At 37.1% G+C, this 17,101-nt stretch overlaps 1 protein-coding gene across 1 annotated transcript in view; it reads left to right on the forward strand.

The window, feature by feature from the left end:
- The first annotated feature begins 885 nt into the window (after positions 1-885).
- The window catches only part of LOC139117930 (hyalin-like), a 59,501-nt gene continuing 43,285 nt past the window's right edge, over positions 886-17,101 (forward strand). The window contains exon 1 of the mRNA XM_070681168.1: positions 886-1,116. Within this exon, the coding sequence (XP_070537269.1) occupies positions 1,047-1,116 (70 nt within the window). The 5' untranslated portion in view covers positions 886-1,046. The remainder of the gene's footprint in view (positions 1,117-17,101) is intronic.

Consider the following 17,101-nt stretch of genomic DNA (forward strand, 5'->3'; position numbering starts at 1 on the left):
GCCTTGAGGTAAATTATTCTGATCTTATTAAATATCGGTAAGTTAACATTTGTGTAAATAAAGTTTCAGAGCTGAAATTTTCTTTTCCGCATAATATATTCATCTCTTGAACTACATTTCTGGTACTGTCATGTTTAGTAAAGCAAATTTATTGATAAGACAGGCGGACGGTGTACACACTATTTGTAAAGTCGTTGACGACTTGGAGTCTGAAAATCTGTTTCAATGGTACAATCACTCTTTCAACGCATTCCTTTTGCTTAATTTTTCCTTTTTTATATAGTTTTAAAGTTTTGTGTTTTTTACTTCAAAGAGCATAACTTGAAATGAACATTAAAAATATGGTACAGCTACTTGCCTCTTTAATGACGAAATAAAACACCGGAAGACAAATATCAAACTTATCAACAATGTAGTTTTCCCTTATTGGAGGGACGCAGAAGTTTGCTTTAAGACATTTATACACGTAAAGGACTGTAGCAGACATTTGGTTGTAGCCTCATTCGAAACCTCGTATTATGTCATTATTACCGATTACTTTGAACGAAATATCATCCATTAGTGCTCATGCAATACATTACATATTGCATGCATGTAACAAAATATCAAATTGTAGTCTTTCGAGTAATCCTTTAGCATTTAGACCAAAATATCCAATTATTTTAGTCATATTTTCTACGGGGATGAAAGTTTGATATTAGATTCTTGGCAATTATTGGCACATTGAGCGTGCGCAGTACAAGTATCACCGTTTGTGCTCCACAACGCTTTCGCTTTCTTCGAGTATTCGACGAAAGCGACGCTATTGAATTGTTCAAACAAAGTAACAAAAGGCAACCTCGACATTCAAATCTTTGTTGGGATCATTTGAGACGGGTCATTGAGGACAGCAGTCGCGCATTCGAGTCAGATTGCGCGCATTTGCGCCTCATTCAATTTGGGTGTGGTGTAAAATTTTAGACAAATCTGCCTAGATTGTCTGGACCAAATGTTGAAAAGTATACCAACAGGATATTTCGCGAAACTTTCAACGGTGTAGTGTCATTATGGCACCCTCGGGAGCTATTCAATTGATCTTTGGCATCACGGTTTTGCTGAGCAGGCCGTACGGATCAGGTAAGTCATTGTCCAACTAACTATGACTATGTGCATAGTACTACTGTGTGATCTACCAGGATACAAGATCAAACATTAAGCAAACACCCTGTAGTCTGATCCGGTAACGCCTTGAATCATATCTCCAGAAATGATCCTACTTGTTGACTCCTGAAAGCTGACAATTATCAATTTATGTCCCACAACACGTTGTTTTCTGAATATGCAAATCAAACTCGTTGTCCCAAATTAATAATATTTACATGAAAAAAAACAAAACTTTGCACCTCCGTTGAGCTGTAAAGAATCCGTCTTAACTAAAGAGCTCTTGAGAAGGTTCAAAACAACTAGACTAAGACAATTTGGTGAGGTGGCGATGGCGTTCGGTGTCACTAGGTCTCATTCGTGTTGCAACAAGGTACTACTCGAACTTCCCTTTGTGGGCAACACCCCAAGTCAAAGTCCAGTGTCCTTCCAGTATGATCACTAGATTTACGCTTCAGGTCTAGATAGGCCGTTCGGTGTTTAGCGACAACAGGTTGTTAGAAATCTAAATTCTTAGTCTAGTCCATTCTCATTGAAGGAATAAGTTTCGTGGAATCATTTTGAATCGGTCACCGAAGTTTATCATTTAAACGGGTTTAAAACCCTTCACGGTAAAATTGTTACCATAGCAACCATGGATAAAGTCCAAATTTTTTTCAACTCTGCTTATGGTAATTTACAGTTAAAAGTGAAAGGTATGAATGCTTAATAAACCGTTGCAATTTTTGAAAGCATTTCCACTCTATTACTACCAAATGAAAAAATACGAAGCTTGTCACTAAGCAGAGTCATAACTTTAGGGAAGAATAAATTGACGTTGAAAATTTATCGACATTAAGAGGGGAGGGGGGACTACGAACGATGTCTTTAACGCACGATGTCGAGACGAAAAAACGTCAACATAGCTGTAGTATTTACAGGTTTCGATGTACACTATGACAAAAATGTTTTAAGTTTCATCAAACGTACCTTCGATACAATGATTACATTAGTCCTATACTCCCGTACCATCTTCGAGCGCAGTTGAGAAGACCCTTCAATTGCAAATTCAAATTGATTTTAATTCTTTTGTAAACTCATTCAGATGAAAAAATTAGCTTCCATTATCTCCAGGTATTAATCTAGAATATACCTTTAAGTATTTCTGTCAGTATGACTTTCTTCTTTCAGTCTGTCTGTCTGTCTGTCTGTCTGTCTGTCTGTCTGTCTGTCTGTATGCATGCATGAATACATGCATATACATGTATGTATGTATGTATGTATGTATGTATGTATGTATGTATGTATGTATGTATGTATGTATGTATGTATGTATGTATGTATGTATGTATGTATGTATGTATGTATGTATGTATGTATGTATGTTTGCATGCATGCACGCATGTAGATTTTCAACTCACTTATCTTTTAACCGATGCATCTGTCGCTTTGAACTTTGCTTTGTGTGTAGAAAAGTGTGATATCGTCTAATTTCTAACGACTATATTCTTCCAAATGCGAGCAGTTGTTAAAGCTTTGCGTCTCTAAGCCAACAGTAATTCCTTTGTGTTACGTTTCAATACAGTAATTTCCTTCAAGAGACTCGAAATATATATAATGGCGGAGTTGTATTTATTCATAGACCGTATTTTTTTTATGTTACTAACCAGAATGTCTACGTTTGCATCTGATTGACTTTGTGTTCGGTCATGTGTTTTTCATTTGGAAATTTGGAAATTTCTTTGATCGTTCGTCCTGAATATCATAGCTGTACCACCAACGTTTCATCCGTTTTGCTTGTGAGGATATTTTTGATGAAAGAGCTTTTTGTTACTTGTATTTTAAATTTGCAGAACGTATTTTAAACTGTTTATTTATGTCTGGAATGCGTTTCCCCCATTGAATAATTTGTCTCCCCGACAAGCTACGTTACTATTTACTCCTTTGCAATGTCGTTTATTTTGACTTCATCGAATGGCGACACAGCCTGTGTTTAGTTGGTATTTTTACATTGCATGCACGAATGCATCTGAAAATTTCTGCCTGTACTCTGGCCCTGAGACGTCACCAGAAGGTCGCGTTAGTCCGGATGTGTAACATTTGGTATTGATTGGGTTTCTGTGTTCTAATGTCGATGACATTTTCAGTGCTGATCATCGTAAACAAAACAGTAGGGACAGGTTATCTGTTCAAAAAGGCTTCTTCAATGTAATCTTTAAAGTTGGATTCATGTTGTCGCTTGAATCCAATGAAATGAAAGGCATATCGTTACCCAAAATCAGCGAGAGAGAAACGTTTGTCACGTGTCATTGCATTACTTCCATTTCTGACAAGTGGTGCAATGTGATAACGCCAGGCATCGTCGGTGCCGGAATTTTGTGCGACGAAGCTCGAATGATAAACAAGTCATGAAGATTTCAATTTGAGTTGTATTTAGGTACACGAATGTCGCTTCCGGGAGAACGATATTGTAAAGCATTTATCACCAACAAATGTTCCAACTTGTTACCCAATAGAAGTGAAAAGTACAAGGGTATGTAAGACTGGTAAAATCGATACATTTTGGACCAAATAATTTTTCGGGGAGGGGGCAGGCGTGAGATTGCCATGCACAAATATTTAAAGCGAAAACATTGATTTAATTGCTGTCGAACAAATTTAGCAATTCTGATAAAGGGCTGCCAATTGAGTTCTAGATTTAACATTTTGCACCAAGTATGACCACCTTTTACATTTACCGGAATAATGACAGACACAAACACCCCAACCAAGCTTAGCATAACTTATTGTACTGTAGAAAGGAACAACAAGACAACAAGCTTTATATTCTCCGTGCCTTAAATGTTGATAACAGCATTTAATTAAAGTGTCAGTAATACTTACTTTTGATAAAATTTTAAAATATTTTGTTTAATGTCAAACACAGTCTCAAAGCATGTTGATATGCTGAGTATGGAGCTTGTTAGTCAGCCTGTATACGTGTTTGAACTGCGTTGTTGGTGTTGAATCGTCACAACTAGCTCGCAAGTAGGTTCTAGCCTTTTAGAAATGTTTAACTGTATTCTTGTTGTTTCTTTCTACAGTGAATTAACCTCTTTTGAAACAGTCGTTAATGTATTCTGTGTTTATCAGAACACATTCGGTTGTTATGTGTACCAAAAGGTCACGAGGGGAATTCGTTGAAAAATAGATGGCTCACGTACTCTGTTGCCCTGCAAATAAAATAAAATCCGCGAAGAATGGTACTCAATCAGTCAGTGGTGACAATAATTTATTACGGCTTCACTGCTGACCGGTATCTATAAGCCACAATGACTAGTGAGACTTTTAAGTCTAATCAATAAATTGTGAGAATTTGAAGTCTCACCATCAAGTTGTGAGAATGTCTTATCCACCTGCAGTAGGCATTCAAGTTGTTATACTTGTTCTCGCTCTGGCATACACTTCACCAAGAACTACGGTTGGTGAGAAAAAATTCTCACGTGGTAGTGGTAAGAATAACAGTACACAATCTCACACAATCGATGAGAAAATAGATCTAGTCCCTTGCTTCTTCCTTTGTGATAAAGCTTGCCTAATACAATGGTTCAACTCAGTGCCTCACAATCCGTCTGTGGGTTAGTCAGATACCCAAACTCAACGCCACAATGTCGCCTTTCACTTTGCTTTCCGTAGAAATCAGACCACGCTACATTTGTTAACCATTCTTCGAGTGTCAATACCCAGCTGTGATTGCGCGACATGATAGGTGCGTTGTGCTGGTGATTGAAAACTCACAGACATTGTGAATAGTACATGCTGGTACTGTGCATCGATAGGTCACTTTCGTTGCAATGCGTGTTGGAATGCAGCATGGGTGCGGTGTGTACAGCCTATTTACTTGGCATTTTTGTTGTAAATCTGCCGTAGACCAGAAGTAACGTGTAAAATTTTGTAACGATATCAAAAGTTAAATATGTGATAATCAAGTGCGACAAATCTAAAAAAGTAATTATGTCATGACTTTATGAATGCATAAAAGGAGTTGAACGTGAAATTCGCTTAAAATTCACTCCCATCAAATATGTAGAGTCGTCATAGATTAGGATAACGATAGATGTTATGTCACAGGACATTCTAACATCCACATACATCCACAGGTGTAGAGCGTACGAAATTGCAAGTGCCGAAATGTACGGCTCCACCTTTAAATAATATATTATCATTAGGCAGGCTGCATTTTTCCGGGAAGATTTTGTTTTCAGAGACTTTTGAGTCTGTTTGCATTGAACTGCAGCTTCCCGGCGATGTAGTTTAAATTTTACGTTTACATTCCAAGAGAGCTGCTGTTCATACATTTTTTCATCTTATGAAAATAAGAATAGTTTATCTGTTCATTAACCTCTTCATTCAATTTATCTTGATGAAAAGCTCCGTGGTTGAATTCGGGTTTATACCAAAATAGCCCCTGCCCGAAACTTTAAATAAGATTTACATACACAAGTAAGAATATGAGGCAAATGTGTCGACAGATGCGAGTACAATGTCAGTAAGAACATCCTTTTTCAGTTCTGAGATTTCTTTTTCTTAAAATATTGGACACTTTATAAAGGTGGAACCACGACGAAATTATTAATGTTCTATTTAAGCACCAAAAAAATTCCGTCGTCCCTACGAAAGGTGACGCCGGAACAAAAAACAGGCGAATTTATACATTGACAAAGCATTGCTTTACGAGTTAAAGTTACTGAAAGGACGAGACGGGCCGCACCCCCATGATAAACTGTTTCACTTCTTGCCATGGTTTTACAATCGGTGTGGTTTACAATTCTTTTGTGTACTGCATGTACTGGAGACGATACAGTGTGTCACCTCGACCTTGGGAACAGTATATTATACCTTAGTGTTCCATCCTGGCCTTTTGTGCGACTCAGCCATACTTGCTTTGCCAATGTAATACGCAACTAGATTTAGCAAAGTGTTGCCAAAGAATGGCAGGAGTGTATTGCTTTGAAATGTATGATTCGACATTGCTATAAATTAAGTTATTAAGTAATGCTGTGAAATGGATTTTGATTGATGGAAAATTTCTGCATCATAACCTAATAAAAAAACGGCAGAATATATAACTCAAATTCATCAAAAGTTTAAAATCGTTACAAGTTCTCTGGATGTTTTTAAACTCATAGTATACAAGAAGATGATAAACTGCCATGTTTATTAAGAACTTTATAACTTTTAACACCGGTTGCCTATGACTCGTCTTTCTCGCCTCCTACTTCAGATAAGCCAGCCTATGCGATGCCAGCTACGATGAAAAAAAATCAATTCAATATAATTGTTGTTTATGCATATTGTCTTTGCAAGTTTCTCTTGACTTTTATAAATAACGAGTTAGGTAATTTGAATCACTCTGGTTGTATGACAGGTTAGGTCACTTTATAGGGCTGTCAGTAGTTTGTCAACAGCGCAGAGTGCCCGTGTAGTCACTGTAGATTGTAATCATGGATGAAAAGTTTGTAGTAGTCTGGAATAAGCGAGGGAACTGGATAAATCGTCGGAGATTGTGGAGGGTACGATTTCCTGACCGACACTTGGCCAGAATTTTGGCGTCTTAATTAATTGAAAGAAAGAAAGAAAGGACCTTGTCAAGTATGGTGCCACAGATGTACCCAGCGGAGTGTACCATTATTTGTTAGGGGTGGCCGACGGTTGTGAGAGGCTGAATACGCTTGCTAATGGAAGGGTAAGACTAGCAATAGTGCGCTTGTGGTAGTAGTTGTTGTTTTAATAGAGTATCTCTCATTGGAAAACTGTAAAAAGGTCATAGGACAGTTGTTTCTTTCCAATAATGCAAGAGTACCACTATCGCTGAAGGTCAAGAGACCATTGACAATCTATTAAAAGAATTGCCATTTATTTCCGAAGATGTGAAAGACATATTCACTCCACGCAAATTTTATTGTTCTGTAATATACTTTGCCTTTTGGCAACCCACATATTCTTCAACAACCCTTAAGGTTCCAAGACAAGAAATTGAACTTTTTAAACTAACAATTCTCTAGTGATTTTTAAGCTCAGAACCCTAGTAAATTATATATTTTCAAAAAGCTTAGATATAGGGAAACATTTTGGTGACTACAGTGTCACCGTTGTTTACATAACAATCACATTGGTATGTAATTTGCATTACCTTTCAATAATCTGTTTTCCCCGCGTTTTGTTTCAATGCTTTGAGATATGTGGCTGAAATTTGTGTGCGTACAAGCTGTCCTTAGGATCTTCCAAAACGTGTCTCAGAATTATTTAAACCTTCTTAAACGATTTTTATGCCAGGAAAACATCAAAAAGCGGTAAAACTAACGCTAGTTGATTTCTTTAAAATTGTACTCCAAAAAAAACCAAGCAAGATATAAAAAATCCGAGACAAAATTTGAAAGGCCGTTGTGAAAGCTTGCACTCCAAGAAGTTTGAGTCAGGTATTTTGAAGTATTGAGACAAAACGTAGGGAAAAGCGATATTTGAAAGGTTATCTAATTACCTGTCACGTGATAGTTATGTACACAATGGTGACACTGTGGTTACCAAAATGTTCCCGTATATCATAGGCTTTCAACGGGGATTCTGAGCTTACTAATCACCAAAGAATTGTGAGATTAAAAGGGTTAATTTCTTGTCTTGGAACCTTGCTAAGTCAAGCAGAACCCCTTTTTGCATGGAATAATGCCTTTTCGTTTCGCCACCTTTCTTAACACATTCTATCACAGCAGCACTTGTTAATGTAGCTGAACTTTATTGAGTAGTACCACAGTACGTAGTTCAACTTAGGCAAACGCATCTCTCCAATGCGCATGGACACAAGTAAGTTCCAACGACTTTAAATAACCCATTTCCATGTAGGATTTGTGTGTTGAGAAGACAGAACATACGACTAATTGAACTAGTACGTAGTTGAACTAGGGCAAACATGTCGTCTCACACAGCCCCTCACACCAGTCAGCACCACTAAAAATAATGGTACAGTTCCAGTAGGCACTTCAGTGGCAGCATACTTGACAAGGTTTAAAAATAAATTGCGAAAAGAGGCTGTCAATTGACAACAGTGGCACATAATACATGTGGATAATGAAAAGTGATAGTCTGTCAGATTCCCAAAATTCATCTAAAGCTTTGGGACATTCGCAGATACAGAACCAAGTCAGTAAATCTATCACTCAAAATACGTTAGCCAGTGACTACAGGTAGGCCTCTTTTCAAGCGAACCGATGGCATCAAGCGTGAAAAAGGTATTGAAGTTAACTTTTCAGCAGCATACTTGACAAGGTCTTTCTAGCTCTTCCTACAGCCTCAAAGAATCGTGTCAGTGCTCCCTTTTTATTAACAAAAGGGGTTGTTATCACAGATAAATTTACAGTATTTGACCTAACCGTACTATTCACGTCACCCATTGACGGAAATTTAGATAACGTTAGGCTATCAATATTGCTCAATATCATGGAAATTGACATACAAAGTGGAGCAGCAGAAAAAGTGCAATAAGCTCTATGTACGCGTTCACTTTTAAAGATATACAAGCGGTAAATATTTGTCAAACTCCCTTGATATTTAGTTTACACGTGTTCTGATTAATGGAAATGTATTCGTGATCAACTGAATCATCCGTAATTTTCTACTCATGGCTACATAATCTGATAATTGGGGTCCTGATGATTCATACACCCTTTTCCAGTGCAATTAACATGTGCTCGAAAAATCATAATGGATTACCTACATCTGTTAAGTACATGAAAGCTTTTCCCTTGTGAAACACAGGTAAAGGGGTAGTGACTTCACTTCCCTGTGGGCTGTGCTGATATTGTCATGAAAAATACTGGGCACTTTCACTAGATTGAGTCGGCCAATACAAGGGCAGTGATGAAACCGTTTCGACCGTAGCGAATGTCCTCTTTGAGCACTTAACAATATCCGCGGTCTTTTTGACTCTTTACAGGAAAATAACAAAGAAGCAGCATTAGAAATTGACAAATAAAGCGTAACCTTATCGGTTAGATTTACTGAAAGGACGAGACAGCCGCACCCAATGAGATACTATCGCAATTCTTTTATGTTTTTACCATCGTTAAAGTTTAAGCTGTGTCTTTTGTCAACTGTAAGAGACGATAGACTGTGTTATTGCCTCCCGAGGAGCGTCTATAACATTTTCTTCAACTTTTAAAATGTTCAATTTTTATCGACTATCTTCTTGCGCTACGATTCTGCGTTACTCTAAAAATGATATGAAAGCGCATTAGGTAAACCTTTAATCCAACTGCTTGCTAGCTGATAATAAAAATACATTTTAATGCTGAAAGAGGGAAGTAAATTAAAAGATATAGCTTCTATGATAACCACATGACTATAATTTACAGTGAATTTCAAAATAGCTTGGAATTACAACGTGCTTTGGTAATAAGAAAAACGTTCCTGGTGATAGAAAATGACGCTACCTGCATTCATTACAAACGTTCTACCTCGATAAAATTTGCAACAATATTTAACCCAATACGACGTTTACTGTGCCAAGTCAACTTCGTCAGTGCTGCCGCGCTCCCATTGAAAAACTCACCTGTACACTGACTGTTTGAACATTCTTATGTTGTTTTATCACATTTCCCGTCGATATGAAACTGAACAGAACGCTAACGATAGGTTTTTTCTCGGTACAGTGTGTACAGGTCGGTACAACAAAGTGCGAAATTCACGCTATAACCCGATGGCCCGAGACCAGCTATTTTCATACCAGACCAGTAACTTTACTATATGGAAAGAAGTTTACCCAAATGTTTTGCTAAGCTAAATACCTGACAAAATTATTTAAAGAAACAAAATTTATTCTTTCTAGAGATTTGCAAAACGTGAAATTCGCAATTAAAAACTCAACAAAATGATCGGTACTGCACCTAGGCGAAAGATCTTACCTCATGTTTTCTCGCGAGAGTGGTGGCGCTCTTCAATATGCTCCCCATTTGTTAAGCATTTGTGCGGTTCGAGATCTCGTTGTGGTCACAAAAGAGTCATTGTTCAGCGAATCGACCGTGTCGAGGTAAACTAGATTCGAAGACACTGCACCGCGATCTTGCACTTTTATATGACATCGGATAGTTACAACTACTAGACAACACGGTATCGAATTTACAATTGTTTTTGTCAGATATGTGAGGTTGTGAAATCTCCAATACAATATAGGATATTTACCCACAGTTTTAGACAAGTCTAGTAGAGTTGATCACGGAAATCAGGCTTGGCCAGACCGCGAGGCCAGATCTGCAAGGTACAAGTTAAATCCCCGATATACATCGAATATTCACCCGCGATTTGACAAGTATCGAAGTTAGGGTCGGATTCAGGAAGTCGGGCTTGTCAAGATCTGTGAGGTGGTAAAATCTCCGATATACATTGGATATTTACCCGCGCTTTAAAAGTCTAGAGCTGACCAGTATCGACATTAGCTGTGGGTCCATAGCTGTAGTGTTATTGAAAAAAACATTTCTGCCTTTTACGGGCTGGTTTTAGCCTTTACGCTTTTAACCCCGACACCACAGCCGTGCGCAAGAGACACAAGGCAAGTCATTGTATGGTATCGGTATTCCGATAAATATCAAGTATTACATCTGTGATTTCACAGATCCGGCGTGTCGATACGTGAGGCAAGTCATTCTGGAATTGTCTAGTATCGATTATGAGAGTCCCAACATCGCCGATAGGTATCAGCCTGGCATAAAATATCGGCAATGTCGAAAACCCGGCTTGCCGCAACAGAAGGCAAGTCATTCTTGTAAGTCTAGTATCGATATAAGACCCGATATATAGATTTTTATGTATGACAGAAATATTTTGGACGTCAAACTTCGATACTAGAAAGTAAAATGTCCGATATTTAAACATTGTACAAAATTGCGCCATCATTGTGATTTGTCGACCTTGATGGCCATTTGCCTTGGTCACCTGTAAAGTTTACATTTTTGTGATTCGTCTTTTCACATGGGTTTCGACACTTCAGTATTTTTTTTCTTCATCAATTGCCCTAGTTTTTTGTACGCCTTTCCTTGGATTTGATGATGGTCATCTTCCCTCAAAGAGGAGAAGCCAGAATCGTTTTTGAAATAGTCAACTGTTGTAATGACTCCATTTGTGTGTGATTCGGTGTTTGTACTCATCCCTGATCGGAGTTCTGGACGCTTAGCTTTTTCGTGATGGCACATATTTCAAGCCCACGCTCATGCTCGTTTTCTCAATGTTAGAAATACTTGTTGTTAGAGGATGTTCCAAGAAATAGAAATGTTTTATGTGTTTGTACTTAACCTTTCACTGAATACATAAGTCTTTTTAGTTGCCCAAACTTGTGGTTTTGATAGTCATCTTCATTTGCTTTCCTTTAAAAGAAATAAAAGGCACAAAATCAGTTTGATGTTCAGATGTTGAAGTGGTGTCTTTTCATTTGCTAGGCCCCTATACTGAGTGCGGGTAAAAATCTGCACTAAATTCGGATTTGACTTGAGGATTGGACCAGTTGATTTTCTTATGAACCAGTGATTTTCTAAAGTTGCTGGCCCGCTTGGCCAGTAGAGATTTTGTGTGAGTTTCACACACTGACAACACTTGGTATTTCCTACATTGAACTTGTTCTGTGCGTGAGAATAGTGGACGTCGTCGGTTAAATTGTCACAGCAGAACGTTTGTAATGAATGCAGTTGACGTTATTCGCTATCGCCGGAAACGCTTTTCTAATAACCCAAGCACGTTGTAATTCAAAGCTATTTTGAAATTCACTGTAATCATCATTATAGGAGGGACTTTAAAACAAAAGTTGATAGAAACAATACAACTATTCAAATCACTTACCAATAATATTACTTGTCACGGCTGTTTCTAATCTTAGATTTAAATTCCACAATGTTTTAAATTCAATATTTTTATTTCCACAAACCAACTAAAGGTACACGATTAAACCCAAACTAACTTAATAATGTGAAGAATGTTCTCCATTCATTGTCCCTACACTCCTCTCGCATTTCATTTTATTTACTTCGGAAATGCAAGTTCTGGGCTGCGCCAATCAATTCCGGGGATGCGCTTTCCCTGGGGTTTTCAAAGTAAGTCTAGGTCTTTCGATGAAAGTTTTCAAATTTACCTTTTAATTACAATTTTTTCTAATTTATATAATTATTGTGGGGTTGTCATACACAAGTCGTTCGTTACTGCCTAGACACTGATTTGCTTAATATTGAAAGAATTTAGCAATTTTGTACCAAAAGTGACCGAGCCAATCGTAGTTGTTATCCTTTCTTAGAGAAATAAGAAAAGAATTCAAATGTATCCTATACTTATCATTTTGCACCGAGTATATGACTTTATTTTACATTTATGGGAATGAAGACAGACAAAACAAACACCCAAACCAAGCTTAGTATAACTTACCGTACAATCAATCAGCTTTTTTCTTTCCCCTGTGCCTCTTTTCGTTATTAACTTTTAATAACATGAGAGAGTAAACGTTGTTCGACGGCAATGCTAAACCTAGTTTTGAATAGTTTTCTGAAAAAATGAAAAATCAGCACAAATAGCTTGTTAGTAGATTTCTATAAGTATTCTTATTGTTCAGTTACACAGTGAAGCACGCTGGTATGCGTTTCTTTATTAAGAAAATATGCGGATGTAATACGTAGCAAAAAGTCGCGAGGGAAATTCGTTGAAAAATGTATGGCTGACTAATTCTGTTGTATTTCTAACGAAATAAACTCCGCGAAGAATGATATTCCGTAGCCAGTGGTGAAAATTGTTTTCCATCCTGCTGACAGGGATGAATAAGCAACATTAATTAGTGGTACTTTTAAGTTTCACCCATGAATGGTGAGAATTTGTAGTCTCAACAATATAGCCTTATCCAACCGTGGCTGTTATATTTATTGTCACTTCGGGATACAATTCACCAAGCGCTTCAGTTCGGTTGCTGAGAAAAACAAAGCACGTGGTTGTGATAAGAATTGGGCAGAGTCTCATACAATCAATGAGAAAATAGAACTTTCCAATCGTTGTCTCACACTTCTTTCTTTGTGATAAAACTTTCCTTATACAATGGTTCAACTCAGTGCGTGAGATAACTCACAATCCATCTATGAGTGACTCAGATACCCAAAACCCAACACCACAATGTTTCCTTTCACTTTGCGTTCCGTAGAAATTCCGCCACGCTCCGTTTGTTAACCATTCTTCGAGTGTCAATACCCATCTGTGATTGCGCGATATGAAAGGTGCAATGTCCTGGTGACTGAAAACTCACAGACGCTGTGAACAGTGTGCATCGGAACTCTGCATGGATAGGTCATGCGCGTGCTGGAATGCGACTTGGATGCGGTGTGTACAGCCAATCTATTTTGTATTTTTTGCAGACCTGCCACAGATCAGAAGAACGTGTATAGCGTTAAGCATGTAGTGATTTATAAAAAAGTAAACATTTATGACGACATTAAGTATCTTATTTATCACTGACTCCGCATAAAGAAAATGCACTTACAAAGTTGATTAGTGTTTGTAGTTTCACCGCCTCACCTCTTTTGGAACGAAAACATAAGTTTAACATGCGAAAATCAAGCGCGACAAATTGAAAATTTTGAAAGTACGAATGCCCGAAAGAAGCTGAACGTGCAGTTCACTTGAAGCTTAAATCCCATCATATAATGTAAACGTTGAGTTTATATCCAAGGGAAGCCTCAGTCTATAATTTTTTTCATCTTTTGAAAATTAAGAAGCATTTAGTTTTTTCATTGACAACACATTTATTCGATTTTCGACTATCTTTATGAAAACAGCGTGGTTGAACCCAGGTTTATGTCACAATTAGCCACTGCCCAAGACAGAAATAAAATTTACAAACACAAGTCAGTATGCGAGGAAAACGACTCGAAAATGCAAGTACAGTGTCGGTAAGAACATTCCCTTCTGAGTTCTGAGGTTTCTATTTCATAAAATACTGGGCACTTAACAAAGGCGGCCAATACACAACAAAATCCAAATTCCATTTGAAAGCTGACCCAAGAAGAAAACACAGCTGAAATGAAATCTTGACAAAGCATGTCTTTACGACTAAGAGTTACTGAAAAGACGATGTGGACACACCCTTTTGATATATTGCCTCACTTCTTGCCATGGTTTAACAATAATGATTTAAACGAAACTACATGCATAAGAGACGAAAAAATAATGTTATCATAAAACTAATTAGAATTAACACCATTTCTGTGCTATCACGAATTCATCGAAAATTGTATACAATAAGATTATTATATCCAATTTTATTAAGAACTTCATACATTTTTACTCATGAAGCCTATGTTAGTATGTTCGTCTTTCACTTACTCAGTTCAGCCAGCCTGTGTGATGCCATCTAGAATGATAAAATTGATTCAATGTTAGAGTGGTCTATTCCTGATTTCTTTGAACGTAAAATACTATATTTTGACTAAGATTTAGGTATGAGAATTACTCTGGTCGCATGACAGGTTAGGTAACTTTATTGGGCTTTCAAAAGATTTTCATCATCTAAGAGTGCCCCTGTAGTCCCCGTAGATAAACATATTCGTTTATTTTACGATGAAAAGTTAAGTTTGCACTCGAAAAGTTCGATGATACGCGAGGATGCTTGGTATGATATAATTAAGTCGTCGTCGATTGTTGAAGGTAATATTAAGAATTTGCTAGATTGTAGTGTCTTGATTGATTGATGGAAAGAAATGGCAGAAGAGACTGTCCATTGCCACACTGACATATAATAGGAGTTTGAAAAGTGATAGTCCGTCAGAATCACCAAATTCAGCGAGTACAACGTACTGGACATCCGAAGATACGGAAAGCAAGAACCTATATGGGGACATTTGATTATGACCATATCATTTATATATTGCGTATGACACTTTAACCGCCTTCAAAATACGTTTGTTAGTGTCTACAGGTGCATGTCTTTTCATGCGTACCTGAAACATTGCTTTTGAAAAAATAATTAAACTTAAATTTCAACTTATAGCAAAGTCGCAAAGAATCATGTCAATGCCCCCTTTTGATTTACAATAGATTTTGTTTTTATGTATAAATTAACAGTGGTTGACCTAACCTTATGTAAAATTCACGTCACGTCTGGATTCACTGTCGGACATTAAGATAACGAAAGTTATCTATATCGCACAATTTCCTCGAAGTTGACAATGAAGTGGAGTAACATATGCGAAAATGCAAATACCTTTAGGTACGCGTTGACCTTGAAAGATTAACAAACGGTAATTAGTTGTCAAGCTCCCTTGATATTTTTGTTTCAGATACTCTAAATATAAGAGAATGTACTCTTTTTCGCATCTGTAATTTCCTACTCATGAATTAAAAATATGTAAGTTTCATCCTTTTTCGGTTCCTGATGATGTTTACTTTGCCTTTCCTGTAAAAATCCTGTTTTCAGAGAATTTATGTCTGATTGCTTTAATTATGCATTCCAGAGTATTAAAACAAGATCACTGAGATTTTTGTGTGACCTTGATTGAGTATACGCTGCTACGCTCCACGGTTGAATACGGATAAGTTGGAATTGGCAAGTGCCAGAAAAAAAAACCCGTTAAGGTTTACATACATCATAAGTCACGTACGTGTTGGTTCTTTTCCTCTAAAAGGCAGGTGCCGCATTTTTTTTTATTGCACTTCATTGTAAATTGTGCGGCTTGCGTTGTCAACAATACTTGACGCTATCACCAGAATTAGTTGGACAATACCCAGGCGGCGATGAAACCATGTCGACCGTGGCGAATGCCCTCATTGAGCACTTAACAGTATTCGTTGTCTTCTTGAACCCGGATATGAGACTAAAACGAGGCAACAGTTGAAATTGACAAAGCGTGACCCTATGGCTTAGAGTTTCTGAAAGGACGAGGGAGCCGCACCCGAGGAGATTTGTCTCACTTCTTTTATTTTTTTCATAAACGCTTCAGTGTAAACGATGTCTTTTGTCAACTTTAAGAGACGATAGTGTGTGTTATTAGGACCCCAGGAGCGTTCATCATATTTCCTTGAACACTTGAAATGTTTGAATTTTATCTTGTCCCTTTTTGTACTACGATTCTTGGTTAATTAAAGGTAATATGCGCCTCGAAAGTGAAAGACTTAAACTTTTGCTCATACTATCGTGATTGAAACTCTGAACTGTTCTGTTACCAAATCAACAATAAACATTGGGAGTCACCGTGGAAAATTCGGAACTAGCGAAACAAATTACCCAACATTTTGCTAAATTTGAAATTCAAAATGGCGGCCATCCCCGTGTTATATAAATGGGCAAAATTAAATTTGGGATTTTCGAAAAACTAATACTGTAAAAGTTTTTCCTTCGAGTTGACGAGTTTTAAAATGACCCCCAACTTGTAGAGCCGAAGAGAATTATAGTAATATGAGAGTCCAACCTTAACAGTAATATGCAAGTACAATTGGCAAACCATTGCCAACTACTCCTAGCTTGTGATAAAAAACACATTTCAATGCTTATAAAGGAGGAAATAAATTGAAAAATATCTTTATTTTAATTTATTCTTTAATTCGAGAACTTGCTCATAAAAACACAGAAAACAAAGAATTAAGACACAAAACATACTCAACAACAAATTGAAAAAGCTAGAATATTCTTTACATAGAACAAATACAGAAAGTTTAAAAGCAGTCTGAAAAAATCTTGCACCAAAACTTGTTGTGTCGAATCAAAGGATAAAGCTGCTTCGATCAGATTAGTTTTGCTATCCATCAAACAAAAGTACAAATTAAAAAGGGCCATCCGTACTTTACGTTGAATGTCATGATGCAATGACTGACAAAGGTTTCTGAAATACTCAATAGGTGTCTAATATCCAACACTATTCTAAAAACCTTTTTAAATGAAATTCTTACTTTATACATTTCTCAGTGTAGGTACTCCAAAGATTTTAGTTCATATTTC

Source organism: Ptychodera flava, chromosome 18 (assembly GCF_041260155.1).
Source record: "Ptychodera flava strain L36383 chromosome 18, AS_Pfla_20210202, whole genome shotgun sequence".
Classification (NCBI taxonomy): domain Eukaryota; kingdom Metazoa; phylum Hemichordata; class Enteropneusta; family Ptychoderidae; genus Ptychodera; species Ptychodera flava.